A 16,130-nucleotide genomic window follows, 5' to 3' on the forward strand; every position below is an offset into this window, starting at 1 on the left:
GTTGTGTTAAATTTGCAATAACTGCCTATGGCTAAATAAAATAATTAACTACCTTAGTAATGACCGTTCATATTACATGAACATTACATTCAATCAAATAACATAATTTCATAAATAATACATTCTGAAATGATTGCCAATCACAGTGGAACAAAAATGGAACATGGGAACTGAGAAAATTAAAAGGCCTGAAATTGCTTGAACAGGTAGATGGTAACTTGGAAATTGGAATATAATCAATGAGGGGTCATGTGTATTTTTTTATATACATAAACTAGAGCTTCCCTACCTCAAATACTGATAATAATAAGAGTTGAATTTTAATTAAACTGTGTTCATGCATGCAAGAAAACACAATAGTATGTAATGTTTTATATTTGTCCCAAGACAAACTTAAGAAAATATTAAACAAAATCATTATAAATCTTTTGGGAACTTGAACAACATAAAATTCATTATAGGTACTGAAATGTGATCAACGCGCTTTGAAAAACAATAATGTCGTAGAGAATTGAATTGTAGTAAGATTGCTGAACGCTATTTTTAATAAATCAACTATTATTAGACTTTTGTCTGTAGACTGTCAGACATTACAGATTATAGTTAAATATTGTGCCAAAAATACATACCAACCACAGCAGCCTCACTAGTTTTACCACCAGCTCGATTTTCTGTTGCTTCCGGGGTAGACTCGCTGCCTTTTGGAGTGGTGTTGTCTTCAGATGGTGTTTCATTTTTCTGCCCATGCAATTCAGTCGCCTTTTGCAGAAGAATCTCACCATTTATGCTTGCATTCGCTTGAAATTGAAAGACAAGTGTATAAATACTTGATTAAAGACAGATGAAAACAGGTTCTCTTGAGTCTGTAACCTGGAAACCATTACAGCAGCTAAAACATGGGTAAGTCGTCCACTGGTAATCGTTATTCTAATGTGCACAAACATGTTAGCTAACTTTTACCATACAAAAACAATACCCAGCTTTATACAATTGCAACTAGTCAGGATAAAGCCCAAAACATCTTGGATGGGAGGCAGATACTTATACCATTATACAGGCAAGTTGTTAAATACCAATAAAATAAATGAGATTACTTGATTACTCGTTTTGTTCATACAAGATTTTTACAGAAAAAAAAATTGGGATGAAAGACTTTGAAATTTGAGTTTCTAATGTCTAACTTTCTTCCAAATATGTTCATGTAGCTAGGCAATTTGCATAAAATTTGAGCTAACTTGATTCTACTCAGTATTAAAGCAAGTTCAAATGCATGAAATTTTGATTTAAACTACATTTTTAAACACTGCATTTTCTGTACTGTCAGGGGTGTAGCTAGCCCTCTATTCATGTGGATTCATAATTGTGCTAGGGGGAACCAGGAAATGCCCCCTCAGAAAATGTTGAAAACCATGTTGCAATCTTGTGCATTCTGGGCGCTCTGAGGTGCTTTATTCAGTGTGTTTATACCACATGATAAATTGCGTCAAGAATGCTACGTCGAAAGGCAATATTTTGATTTGAAAAAAGACTTTAAACAATGATAACTTCACTATTTCTTCACCATTTTAAATCAAAGCCAGTCTACGCCGCTTACAGAGCCCTGCCTTCGGCCTATTACCAGAGTTTGATTGCGAGTTTAATTTCTTTAAACAATTCGACAAACCTTTTCACAATACGGCCGTCTGATGGAGCACTGTCAAAACATGATTTTGGAAACAGGTTTGTCGAAGTGTTTGATGAATCTAATGACTTTATCAAACTTCAGTAATAAAACAAATGCGGAGCTCTTTCAGCGGCATAGACTGCCCTTTATTTCATTTAAAATGGTGGTGTAAAAGAAAAGTTATCTTTGATTTAAGTGTTCATTTTAAGCTAAATGCTGCCTTCCGATATAGCATAATTATATGACATAATTTATCACGTGGTATACACACACTGTTATTTAGTACTGGAAAATGGACAGTTTTAGGATCATGTACTGTAGTCAACTATGCATGCAACTTTGGCTGATTTTTTTGTCAGAATCAAGTGGATTCAGCCCCATATTCGAGTAGTTTAGACTGTTGAACAAAAACATTTATATATTCACTGCATATACATTCCCTATTCATTTCAATGACATTCTTAATGATTGTAAATTGATACTGTATATCTATATATTGTAATGGGCCGGTGGCCGTATAGCAAATAAACTTTGTCATTGTAATTGTTGTTTAGATTTTATATTATATACAATTAATTGTACCTGTATTTGAAATAGAACTGTCACTATGATTTTTCTAATATATAGAAACATTGAATTAGACACTGTTAATGATATATCATGTTCTTTTATCATTTACTAAGAATTTCAACCTAAAATATGCAGCAATAAATTAGCCAAACAATTTTATAATGAACAACATATGTAAAGGTTTCCATCCATACCACCATTTTGACTCCAAACACTTACAATCTTTTGAAAGAATAGCCTCTAGACTTTCCTTGATCTGCAGTGGTGTGAAACCTTGTGTGAGAACAAACTGTGCAGCATCACCGACCAGGTACTTCTCTAGATTACTCAGTCCTGCAACACAAACATAGAATACTGAATGAACACCATCCCTCGATCCTGTAACACAAACATAGATTATTATATGAGCACCATCACTCGGCCCTGTAACACAAACATAGATTATTATATGAGCACCATCACTCGGCCCTGCAACACAAACATAGATTATTATATGAGCACCATCACTCGGCCCTGCAACACAAACATAGAATACTGAATGAACACCATCCCTCGATCCTGTAACACAAACATAGATTATTATATGAGCACCATCACTCGGCCCTGCAACACAAACATAGATTATTATATGAGCACCATCACTCGGCCCTGCAACACAAACATAGATTATTATATGAACACCATCACTCGGCCCTGCAACACAAACATAGATTATTATATGAGCACCATCACTCGGCCCTGCAACACAAACATAGATTATTATATGAACACCATCACTCGGCCCTGCAACACAAACATAGATTATTATATGAGCACCATCACTCGGCCCTGCAACACAAACATAGATTATTATATGAACACCATCACTCGGCCCTGCAACACAAACATAGATTATTATATGAGCACCATCACTCGGCCCTGCAACACAAACATAGATTATTATATGAACACCATCACTCGGCCCTGCAACACAAACATAGATTATTATATGAGCACCATCACTCGGCCCTGCAACACAAACATAGATTATTATATGAGCACCATCACTCGGCCCTGCAACACAAACATAGATTATTATATGAGCAACATCACTCGGCCCTGCAACACAAACATAGATTATTATATGAGCACCATCACTCGGCCCTGCAACACAAACATAGATTATTATATGAGCACCATCACTCGGCCCTGCAACACAAACATAGATTATTATATGAACACCATCACTCGGCCCTGCAACACAAACATAGATTATTATATGAACACCATCACTCGGCCCTGCAACACAAACATAGATTATTATATGAACACCATCACTCGGCCCTGCAACACAAACATAGATTATTATATGAACACCATCACTCGGCCCTGCAACACAAACATAGATTATTATATGAACAACATCACTCTGCCCTGCAACACAAACATAGATTATTATATGAGCACCATCACTCGGCCCTGCAACACAAACATAGATTATTATATGAGCAACATCACTCGGCCCTGCAACACAAACATAGATTATTATATGAACACCATCACTCGGCCCTGCAACACAAACATAGATTATTATATGAGCAACATCACTCTGCCCTGCAACACAAACATAGATTATTATATGAGCACCATCACTCGGCCCTGCAACACAAACATAGATTATTATATGAGCACCATCACTCGGCCCTGCAACACAAACATAGATTATTATATGAGCAACATCACTCGGCCCTGCAACACAAACATAGATTATTATATGAGCAACATCACTCGGCCCTGCAACACAAACATAGATTATTATATGAGCAACATCACTCGGCCCTGCAACACAAACATAGATTATTATACGAGCACCATCACTCGGCCCTGCAACACAAACATATATTATTATACGAGCAACATCACTCTGCCCTGCAACACAAACATATATTACTTTATGTACACTTAAAAAACATGTCAAGTAGCTTCATAAATATACACTATCAAGATGGAACACAAGCATATTGTATGATGTTCACACCTTCTTGTAGGCCAATGACTGCCACTTTTTTCTCATATGTTTTATTGATTAATTCTTTGTAGATTGTACCAAGAAAACATTTTTATAAGACTAGTACAAATTTACTACACAAAAACCAACATGCTTATCAAGTGGCTGCATTAATAGATGCTATTAAAATGGACAGCAAAGTTACCTAAAGTATCCAATGTACAAATGTGTGAATCATGGTTGTCCGGTGACCCCATACCTTTTATTAATCATTTTTAAGGGTTCAATGTATTGAAAAAGAAAATGTGAAAATCTTTTTGAAAATTATATTGCAAACAAAACATTTTGACCTTGAATGATTGCAAAGTATGTCATTTCAGACCCTATTTCAGTTGAAATCAAAAACAAAAATATAAACTGCAATTATCTAATGTGCACATTCAGTCATATTCTTTCCATATTAGTAATCAGCACATGTTACCTTTTCAAGAGATTACAAAATTATATGGGGTAATCAGGGGCCATGATAACTAACAGTCTTAGGCTGTGGTCAGACTAAAGTGTCAAAACTGCAAAAACCTCATTTCAATTCAATTTCAATAGTACAGTTATCAACATATTTTTTGTAAAACAAATGGAAAAAAGATGATATTTTACAATATAATAAAAGTGCTTTTCTAAATCTGAGTCAAGACTTGGACTTAAGACTGTTTGCAATCATGGCCACCAGACATCAACATTTAACATTATTGCCAATAGCTCTATTCAATTACAAGGCTATTTTTTTTTAATACATTAAGTAGTCGGTTAAAAGTATGAAATTTTAATCATGATTTGGAAAAGGGTAAAATAAACATACCAGTTGCGCCTGTTTGGTCCTCGAGCTAAAAAGAAATAAAATCATTTCTAAAAGAAATGGTTCCAAGATACAAAAGGTAAGTTTTGCTCTGTACTAAAAAATAATTTATTAATTTCTACATCAAACTGAAACATTTGAAAGGGATAATTACATAACAAGTGTAACTGGAATCTTCTAATATTTGAACAGATATTAAAGTGCCTTACTGCATAACAGCCACTTACACAGTTCTATTGCCCAAACTAATTTTGAGTGCAACATTGACATTTTTTTCTAATTCATTGTTTTGGAATCACGGCCGAAAATCCTGTGATGTGACACAATTGAAATCATATATTTATAAAACTGATAAATAAATACTATAAATACAATGAATGCAAGTCATGACTAGATATGTCAAGTAAGAAAAAAGGATTCCTGTAAGCAAACGATTTTAAAGGGACTGTACACCAAATTGGCACCAAAGAAAGTTTTTTTCTGTAACTAATCTCAGGACAATTATTTAATAAAAAGTTTTACTCTTTGATATCATAATTGTAAAAAAAATCCAAAATGTAAAAAAAAATCAAGTCGGAGACCGGTTTTGAACCGAGGTCGCCAAAATTGCAGTCCAGTGTTGTATCCACTGTGCTACGAACGCTTACCCTTAACGGTTGGAATATTTCAGCTATATACCTAACTAGGTAATATCACTTGATAACATCGATTAGCCAATCATGCATGAGGAATGAATTCTACTAGGTAGACATACCTAGTAATCTTTTTTAATGGAAAAATACCAAACAAACTGCAGAAAATAAATTAATTGTAAACTATTTGGTTCTTCATTTAGTAAGTTGCAATGCATTGTACACATCAATACCAAGTTTATGTCAGTTTTCAACAATTTTCTCTTTTTTTTCGCTATTTCATCATACAGAGTACATCCCCATTAAAAATGCCAAAAAAATGTTTTCACCTCTACCAAAAGAAATGACATGCACATTTAAGTACAATTTTCACTCTGGCCTAAAAATATAAGGCAACGGTTTCATAAATAGCAAAGCAAGTCGCAAATGCTTATCATACATTTCCGTATATTGTGTATTCGATTATTAATACATTATGGTTATTTTAATTGTAATCAATATCAATGGATTTCACAGTCAACAACAAATTTGTTTATCTAGGCTTAAAAAAAAACTTGGTTTGAGGGATTTTGCCAGGCAGTGTCGAGTTACCCTCAACACAAATAAAAAAATTCAGCTTCATTACATGCACAACCTAAAAGCTCATAATTTCAGCTGAAAATGTTTGGTGTATTGTATTCAAAAGATAAAGGAGGAATACAAGTATTGAATATCTGAGAGGACACAGCATGCATTATAATGACAAAACCTTTAACATAACAAAGCTAAATAGTACAGTACCTCATTTGTGTATTGAACACACAGCTGTACCAGCTCAACAAACGGGCCACCCTTCTTCTGCAGCAAGAACACACAGTCCTTCGACCAACGTGCATGCTCGATCCATACATTGTCATCTTTGTCCCAGTGACGCAGACCTATTGCAAGCAAAGTGGATGATTGATAATAGCCTTGTGTTGAGCAAAAAGATAAAACGGATAAATTAAAATTGAATGTTTGTTATTCACTGCATTAAATTACACAGAAATGATAAAATAACTCACCAATTCCACAATGGAAACACCTCACACAGTCCCCAAACCCTGAAAAGTTCAAAATACTAATAATAATATTAATTATAATAATTATAATAAAAATAATTACAATAATATTTTTATTCAGAGAACATATCTACACATTATGACATAATTACAGGTTCAACCATAACAACATCATATTTACAATGTGGCCTTTTAAGAAGAAAAAAAATCCAATTGGTAAATCATTAAACATCTGCATCATTGTTTCATTTATAACCTTAAATAAAAAAAAGGTGTATATTCATACAATTCATAAATGCATCTTATTAGACATCAAACTATTACACTTCTAATCAATACAATGTGCTAAACCTGCAAAGAAGAACCCGGCATCTGCAAGCTCAATCGGTGTATGACGGGAGGTGTTTGGCCAACCATTGTAACTGCTCTCACGTTGGATCTTCGTAGCATACTGCGGATGCTTTGGCATCAATGTCTGGATTCCTGTTAAGAGATTTATTTGGGTTAACTATGTGAACATGACATGTAACACAGTTCTGTCAGGTTTTGATTTTCTGTTTATTTCTTGATCAACCCTTCTATTTTTTGAAATGATGCGGAATTCTTGTATCTAAAATTACATGAACAATAACAATTGCTGTCACAGAGACAGCGCGCTAGATTATTCCGCCGCTTTTCAGTGTAAGGATTGAAAAGTTTTGGCAAAACATGAATAGATCACTGTTAGACTAGATTTCAATGCAATACATGATGTGCTGAGATATTAACATAAATGTATTTACATGGAACATTTTAACCAGATTTTTTTAGTCTAATAATAAAGGGCCATTATTTGCAAAATACAGTTATCTAACTTGGTTATTCATTTACATTGGGCGGTTGAATACCATTGTATAAAGTCTCAATGCAATACATCAAGTAATTGCTGAGATATTATCCTATAAGTATCTATCATGTGTTTCCGGTAGGGATAGAAAAATCCGACCCGAGGGCACGTGCGTAAGCCGGTAACAAGGCTTGCCGAGTTACCGGCCACGCAGCGTGCCTGAGGGTCGGATTTCTCGATCCGGACTGGAAAAACATGATTGATATTTTTTCTTGCATATCTAAATTTATAAAATTTGTGGAAAAAATGACGTTGCAAACGAACTTTTGTACAATTACACCAAAAAGCGCGTGCGACGTTGTTTACCGACGTCATAGAGCGCAGTAATTTTGAATAACAAAAAATAACGATTATTTATGTTCAATTTTAATTAAAAGTCCTGCAAACATATATATTTGATTGCACATTATTGAAATGGCATAATATATTATTCATAAACCATACAAAAAATGAAATAAGAAGTGGCGCGTTGTTGCATGTGACTCATCTTACATGGGGTATGTAAGATGGATTTTTCCAGCACTGGTCACATGACCGGAAACACACGTCCGGTATGCAAGAATATGTGTGCTAACATGCAAGACCTTAACCAGAATTTAGTCGCATAATAAAGGGGCAAAAAATATATAATATGAAAGATAGAGTTATCTTACTTGATTAAAGAAGAAGGTTAAATGGTTGGGAGCATGTGTGTAAAGTTTCAATGCAATACATGATGTATTCTCTGAGGTATTGACTTAAAAGTGGTAACAAGGAAAACCTTAACCAGAATTTCTATGCCTAAAAAAGGGGCCATTATTTGAGTATAATGCAAACTAGATTAATCTTACTTACTTAATTAAGTAGCTTGGATGGTTGAGTACCATTGTATAAAGTCTTAATGCAATACCTCAAGTAGTTGTTGACATATTAACCTATGTGTGCTTGCACCCAAAACCTTAACCAGAATATCTTAGTTGAATAATAAAGGCAATTATTTATATTAAATGCAAACTAGAGTTTTCTTGCATACCAGACGTGTGTTTCCAGTCATGTGACCGGTGCTGGAAAAACTCATCTTATACCCCCCATATAAGATGAGTCACGCGCAACAACGTGCCACCTCTTATTTCTTTTATTGTATGGTTTATGAAAAGTATATTATGCAATTTCAATAAAGCGGAATCAAAAATTTAAGAATACAATACTTTTAATTAAAATTGAAAATAAATACTCGTAAAAGCGCGATTTTTAAAGGAACTATTTGACGTCTATAGTGATTTAAAATTACTGCGCTTTATGAAGTCAGTACACAATGTCGCAGGCGCTTTTTGGTGAAATGTACAAAAGTGCGTTTTCTCCGTCAATTTTTCAACAAATTCATAATTTTGGGTACGCAAGAAAAAATATCAATCATGTTTTTACAGTTCGGATCGAAAAAATCTGACCCTCCGGCACGCTGTGTGACCGGTAACTCAGCAAGCCTCGTTACCGGCTTTCCCGCATGCCCTCGGGTCGGATTTTTCTATCCGTACCGGAAACACATGATAGATACTTATAATCTTACTTGGTATATTAAGTAGCTTGGATTGTTGAGTACCATTGTATCAAGTCTCAATGCAAAACCTCAAGTAGTTGCTGAGATATTAACCTATGTGTGCTTGCACGCAAAACCTTAACCAGAATTTTTAAGTTGAATAATAAAGAGCATTTATTTGTATTGAATGCAAACAAGAGTTATCTAACTTGGTTAATTAAGTAGGTTGGATGGTTGGGTACCATTCTATCAAGTCTCAATGCAAAACCTCAAGAAGTTGCTGAGATATTAACCTATGTGTGCTTGCACGCAAAACCTTAACCAGAATTTCTTAGTTGAATAATAAAGGCCTATTATTTGCATTAAATGCAAACTAGAGTTATCTAACTTGGTTAATGAAGTAGGTTGGATGGTTGAGTGCCACTGTATAAAGTCTCAATGCAATACCTCAAGTAATTGCTGAGATATTAACCTATGTGTGCTTGCACCCAAAACCTTAACCAGATTTCCAAGTTGAATAATAAAGGCCTATTATTTGCATTAAATGCAAATAAGAGTTTTCTAACTTGGTTAATTAAAAAGGTTGGATGGTTGAGTACCATTGTATAAAGTCTCAATGCAATACCTCAGGTAGATGCTGAGATATTAACCTATGTGTGCTTGCATGCAAAACCTTAACCAAGGTGTGACGCCAACACCGACGCCGATGCTTGGGTGAGTAGTATAGCTCTCCATATTCTTTGAATAGTCGAGCTAAAAATATGCGATGTTAATCTTCAATAATGACTTTGTGAAGACTAAGAATTTAAACATTTTTCAAGGGAGTTTATAATGTAAAGTATGTTTGATTCATTTACAGGTCAGCACTTAACCATATGGGCATAAAAAACCAGCACATTTAAAACAAACTTTGAAGAAGATGAATTTTCTAAATTTAAAAAAGGCCTACCCTGCTTATTCCCCTTATTTCACACAATTTTCTCTGGAGCCCCTAAAAAACCTCAAACACATACCTAGCCCAGGCCTGTTTGTCACTGATGGCTGACCGCTTTGATTGTTGTCCATACTATTGTTGACGTCCTCGCTGTAATTCAGTACTTCACAATCGGCAATTGAATCAAGAAAAGCTTCTTTCAGCCCTATTGGACCAAATGCAATAGCTGGAACATTGTACTCCGCATTTTTCTTGAAAAATTTACAGTGTTGGTTGATTCGTTTGTGAACTGATGTGGGATCATCTCTATCTGTCCATCCATATCGGCGAATGCCACAGCAATAACAGACAACACCATCTCCGTCAGAAGCATAGTAAAAGCTAAAATAACAAAACTCACATGATAAAAAACAGACGCAAATTAGTCAAATAATTTTCATACATGAGTATATCATAAATGAGGGCAATACAAAAAAGTCTGGTATCTGATAAAGATCAAGAAAACCACAATATAATAATCTTCTTCTTAAATAAAGCTCTATTATTATCAGACAACACAGCATGAATGTTTTTAATAAAATTGACCATGACATTTGATTTTTGAATTTAATTGCTGAAGTACTTACTTAAGTCCAAATATTGGCAAATGCATAGATTTACTACTTCAATATTGAATACCTTTTTCATGAATAAAATAACTTCTACATTATACATATTTCATGTTTTGTATATAAAGGCTTGACAATCATATTCAAATTGTGGTTTGGAGTAAAATGGCAAAATTAAACATGCTTCATTATTTATAACATAATTATTCATATAACATCAAACATTACATCACTTTGTTAAAGTTGTTTACAGTATAACGACGTATCGACTTTGAAATTTGAATGGAATATATATAATTTTGTTTTTTACACATTTTGTCACTTTCTTTGAACTTAACTTCATGCTCGTTTGTCGGTAAAATAGGTGAAAAATATCAATTCATCAATTAAAAGCTATCATTCTTAAGACCAAACAAATCCATATGAAAACAATGAATTTGTATACAAGAACCCTCCCCGACTCTTTAAGCACAACAATAGGCAAATAGATCAATTATCGGGTGATTGACGATGACCTCGACGACACACGTACCAATTAACGGATTAGTGTCAACATGTCCTGTGTTTTACGACAAGTGTCCTGGACAGGCAAAATACATGTAGCTGACTTACATTGGTAAAATTAAGATAATCGATTCCGAGATTTTTTTTTCATTTTTTTTATGACTTTCCGGGACAAACATGCACCCTCTGTGACTCCGTGACAGAGATACGATTTCCAGGACAATCCCGGACGTCCGGGACGTTATCACATGTATGGAACTTCTATCAAAAAATTTAATGACATTATTAGAAAAATGCAAATGAGTACCAGCCTGGGAGCATGTGAGTTTGGTTAGTGGTCACCAAGCTGGACAAGTGGGTTTTCACCTGGCACTCTGTTTTCACCCATAACACAATACCACTCTCGCGCAACATCGTGCCAACACAAGTGACTTAGTTCAAGTTAACTCAACCTTTCTTCACAATCATTGTAAAATATATAATGTTTAAGCTAACAAATACGCACCCCGCTGCAGCAAGCTTGATCAGGTATGGCTTGTTTTCCCTCGGGAAGGTTCTCAGTGTGCACAGACGCAGGAGCTCATAGCGCATGGATATCTGTGGCCTTGGTGTATTTCCCTCCGCGATTTGGGTAATGATTGCTATTAAAGGCGGGAACTGGTCAACATAGTGCACATCTATCTCAACTTTCGGAACAGGGAGTTCGTGTATCGGTAACCAAGAAACATTTCTCAGCGCTATTATTCTGGATTCCAGTGAAGTAAGCTTCTTATGACATCGTTCATCTCCTTTCACAATTTTTTCAAAAAAGTCCAAGGAAAAATCGTCTTCTACATTTTTAAATCTCAATCCCCTCATAAAGTAGCCTGGAGGAACTGGGATTACTTTCAATTTTAAGTCCTTTTGCGACAGTTCTACAAAAAAAAAAAACACAATTAATACAGAAAACTGATATTAAAGGATGATAAGTATAATAATTAAAGCATATCTAACAGATAACATTTACTTCATTGCTAATAATCAACATTGTTACCTATGAATAAGCAAACTGCAGGATAACAAACAATGACTACTGTAAAGACACTTTACCTTCATCGAAAATACTCTTCCTGCCAACTCGTAAAAGCAAACCAACACACGGTAATTTTTCATCTAAGTTATTACAGGTCCCTGTTCCATAATCTGAATAAAGAAGTTGCTGTTAATCTTCTATTTACATTAAAAATAAAGCGTAAAATCAATCTTGTAAATGTGATAAAACCCTGCAACTCAAACATCTTGCGAAATGATAAATCACAATAGTCACTATATATACGGCATGCTTCAATAAAATGCGAACAGTGCACTCTCTGTATCAGAACAATTTACTACTCAATTCCAGTACATCACCAACACTTACTCAATAATCTTAAGTCAATTATTATTCAATTTTGCTGAAGGATTATTTGTTTCCTGAAAGATGCACTATTACTCCCAAATAAGATTTACTATATTTAATACAATTGTTTTAATTAACCAAAAAGGATTAATAAATGTCGAAAACAATGGTTATTATGAAGGATACTGCGTTTAATTTGAAAGAAAGGTGCAGAAAACACGGCATTTCTACCTTATGAGACAACAGTAGATCACAGTAAATCTTTTAGCATTCACCAATCATTTAATACTTTTGCGTTTTCAGCTATTAAATACACGGTTATAAACTTGTTATCAGTAATTAATTTTTTCCATAAATGCATTATTTTTATAGTAAGACGTTGAACGTTTATCACTCAAAATTTATGTTTGTTGTATAACATATTATGTGTATCCCATGTTTTGATTTTGAATAAGATTTACAATGTAGTGAAATTATTTACCTTTCACTGTTTCCTCACTTTCAGATTCAGGTATTTCATCCAATATTTCCTTTTTTTCCTTTTGAAAATCCGAACAAAACGCATCTACCATCTCATTTTCATCATCAGATTCATTATTACTGGCTTCAATTGTACTGATTCTGCATTGTGGCCTTTCTGTGTCCAGTTTAATATTTGTAGCTTTCTCATCATGATAATTGTCTTTACCATCAACATCACATGGAGTGTCAAGATCATCTGGTAATGTAGCGCCACTTGTTAGACGAAGATCAACTACATGGCAACTCCCTTCAAATACATGGTCATCTTCCTTTAACGTAATTTGACCCAAAATGCTATCATCAAGACCCCCATTCCTTTTCTTTTGATCTTCCGAAACCAACTTGTTGAGCTCAGCTGTGTAATCTAGTTCATTTTTTCTTTTGAGATCTGCATCAGTTTCATTTATTTTACCATTCTCTTTCAAGTCAATTGAATCGGGACATTCTGCAAAAGAAATCCAGTCTTATTGAAAACAATGCCGAGACTGTTATCAGACAATAGCTTCTTGCAGCAAACAGCAGTACAATGTAATCTAAATGATAACTCATCTATCCATTACTTAAAAATCTTGATCTATCACTGGATGTCATGATTACCCCCACTACACCACCTTGTAATGAAGAATCACTGGGAATTTATAAATGTCCTATGTCGGTGAGACAGCATCAATAATGTTTAATATACCGTAGTATATAGAAATGAGGGCTATAACATCCAAAAAACATGTGTTTTTAAAAACATAGCATAGTTTTTAATTGAGTTGAACAAAATAATGTTTTGTACAAGTCAATACCTGAAAAACAAAGTAATTGAGGGAAGTAGAAACAATAGTATAACAAGGGCAGTCACAGACTGCCATACATGTATCTGCATCCGGAGTAATGGTACATGTGCACTGCACTTCTCCTAAATGGGATCTATCTCACTATTGTCTGTAAATAAAGTTTTGAAATATATACCTCAAAAACTTAAGTTGTCTAGGACAAAAAAAAATATGCAAATTAACAAAGGGCACTATATAGTTGTTTTTTTAGTGATCAAAAACTTCCCCCCTACACATCATCTCAATAGGATGATCATTAATTTTGTATATCAAAGGCACTAAATATCTTCAGATGTGTTGTTTATCTCATTGTATGTACCCAAAATGGTTTTAATCAACATTTTTGTGACAAACAATGATTCAGATGCCTGTGCTCTCAATATGGTGAACATTTGTGGATACCAGGTAGTTATTTTAAAATCCTTTAAGCAGCACAAGAGATATGGGGGTGACACAAAATATTGTCATATGACCTATGACCTCTACGTGTGACCTTGACCTTGAACTGAGCTGGTTGTAACATGCCATCTGCATATACTCAATATGGTGAACATTTGTAACATGTTATTTCAAAATCCTTCCAGTGGTTCAAGAGATATGGAGCGACACAATTTGTGATGGAAAGACAGACAGACATATGGAGGGGCAAGACAAGATGATTCCAATATAGCCAACACAATATTACTTCAAATCAAATTCTTTTTCTGTTATATTCAGATATCATATTGCAATCTTATAATCAGACAGACATGCATCTCATTTAATCTTGTAACATTGTTTTGCAACATCCTGACTCATATAAAGTAAGTTAATGCATCCAAAGTGCACTGTTTTATGTGCAGAGAAAGAATACGTCAAACAAGAGCTGTCGCAGGACAGCATGCTCAACTATATGCTGCTTTGTTTTAGATATGAATACAATTATGGTGCAATATGTGCATGCCAAAACATTAAAAAAAAAGTTGAATTAAAAGTTTTACAAGAAACACCGGAATGCGATAAAACCAGGTTTTAAATGATTGACAGAAGAACTTCAGCCTTCGTTGTGAGATTCAGTTTCAACTGTTTTTTTTTCTATTTTTAGTAACAGTGACCATGACCTTGACCAGAGGCCCCAAAATTGAATTCCATGGAAATTCTACATAAGCTCTTCCTACATATCAAGTTTGGTTGCAACACGTTAACCTTATCTTCAGTTTTTCAGTACGAAACAGTTATCTATCTATAGAAACAGTGACCTTGACCTTAACCAAGACTATTGGGGCCCCAAACACAATCCCATGAAAGGTCTCTATTAACAAGCCCTTCCAAGATCCATAAAATAGCATATTGCTGAGAAATGCCTACAATTGTGAAATTTTGGGAGCATTTTTAGTTGAAACAAGAGCTGTCACAGGGACAGCGCGCTCGACTATTATGCCGCTTTTCAGTGTAAGGATTGAAAAGTTTGGGCGAAACATGGATCACTGTAAAATTAGATAAGATTTCAATGCAATACATGATGTATTTGCTGAGATATTAACATGAATGTGGTTACATGCAAAATTTTAACAAGAATTTCTAAGTCTAATAATAAAGGGCCATTATTTGTAAAATACAGTTATCTAACTTGATTATTCAATTAAGTTGGATGGTTGAGTACCATTGTCTAAAGTCTCAATGCAATAGATGAAGTAGTTGCTGAGAAACTAACCTATGTGTGCTAACATGCAAAACCTTAACCAGTATTTTAAGTCGCATAATAAAGGGGCAAAAATGATAAAATATAAATGATAGAGTTATCTTTCCTGATTAATTAAGAAGGTTAAATGGTTGGGAGCCTGTGTATAAAGTTTCAATGCAATACATGATGTATTCGAATTTATATGTCAAATAATAAAGGCCCATAATTTGCATTATATTCAAAAAAGTTTTATCTAACTTCATTAATTAAGTAGGTTAGATAGTTGGGAATACATATCTAAAGTTTCAATGCAATACATGATGTATTTGCTGAGATATTGACTTAATGTGGTTACATGCAAAACCTTAACCAGCATTTTTAAGTCGAATAATAAAGGGAAATATTTTGCATTAAATGCAAACTAGAGTTATCTAACTTGGTTTATTAAGTAGGTTGGGTGGTTGAGTACCATTGTATAAAGTCTCAATGCAATACATAAAGTAGTTGCTGAGATATTAACCTGTGTGTGCTTACATGCAAAACCTTA

General features: G+C 34.3%; 1 protein-coding gene across 2 annotated transcripts in view; it reads right to left on the reverse strand.

Annotated features, from left to right (window-relative positions):
* Positions 1-16,130, reverse strand: part of LOC128223991 (uncharacterized) — a 28,151-nt gene that overhangs the window by 2,660 nt on the left and 9,361 nt on the right. For both annotated transcript variants that reach the window (XM_052933554.1, XM_052933555.1), the window contains exons 5-14: positions 13,056-13,541; positions 12,286-12,378; positions 11,702-12,110; positions 10,164-10,465; positions 7,100-7,231; positions 6,752-6,790; positions 6,489-6,625; positions 5,080-5,104; positions 2,453-2,566; positions 630-797 (exon numbers count right to left, since the gene is read on the reverse strand). In XM_052933554.1, the coding sequence (XP_052789514.1) occupies positions 630-797; positions 2,453-2,566; positions 5,080-5,104; positions 6,489-6,625; positions 6,752-6,790; positions 7,100-7,231; positions 10,164-10,465; positions 11,702-12,110; positions 12,286-12,378; positions 13,056-13,541 (1,905 nt within the window). The remainder of the gene's footprint in view (positions 1-629; positions 798-2,452; positions 2,567-5,079; positions 5,105-6,488; positions 6,626-6,751; positions 6,791-7,099; positions 7,232-10,163; positions 10,466-11,701; positions 12,111-12,285; positions 12,379-13,055; positions 13,542-16,130) is intronic.

Source organism: Mya arenaria, chromosome 17, assembly GCF_026914265.1.
Source record: "Mya arenaria isolate MELC-2E11 chromosome 17, ASM2691426v1".
NCBI classification, from domain to species: Eukaryota; Metazoa; Mollusca; class Bivalvia; order Myida; family Myidae; genus Mya; species Mya arenaria.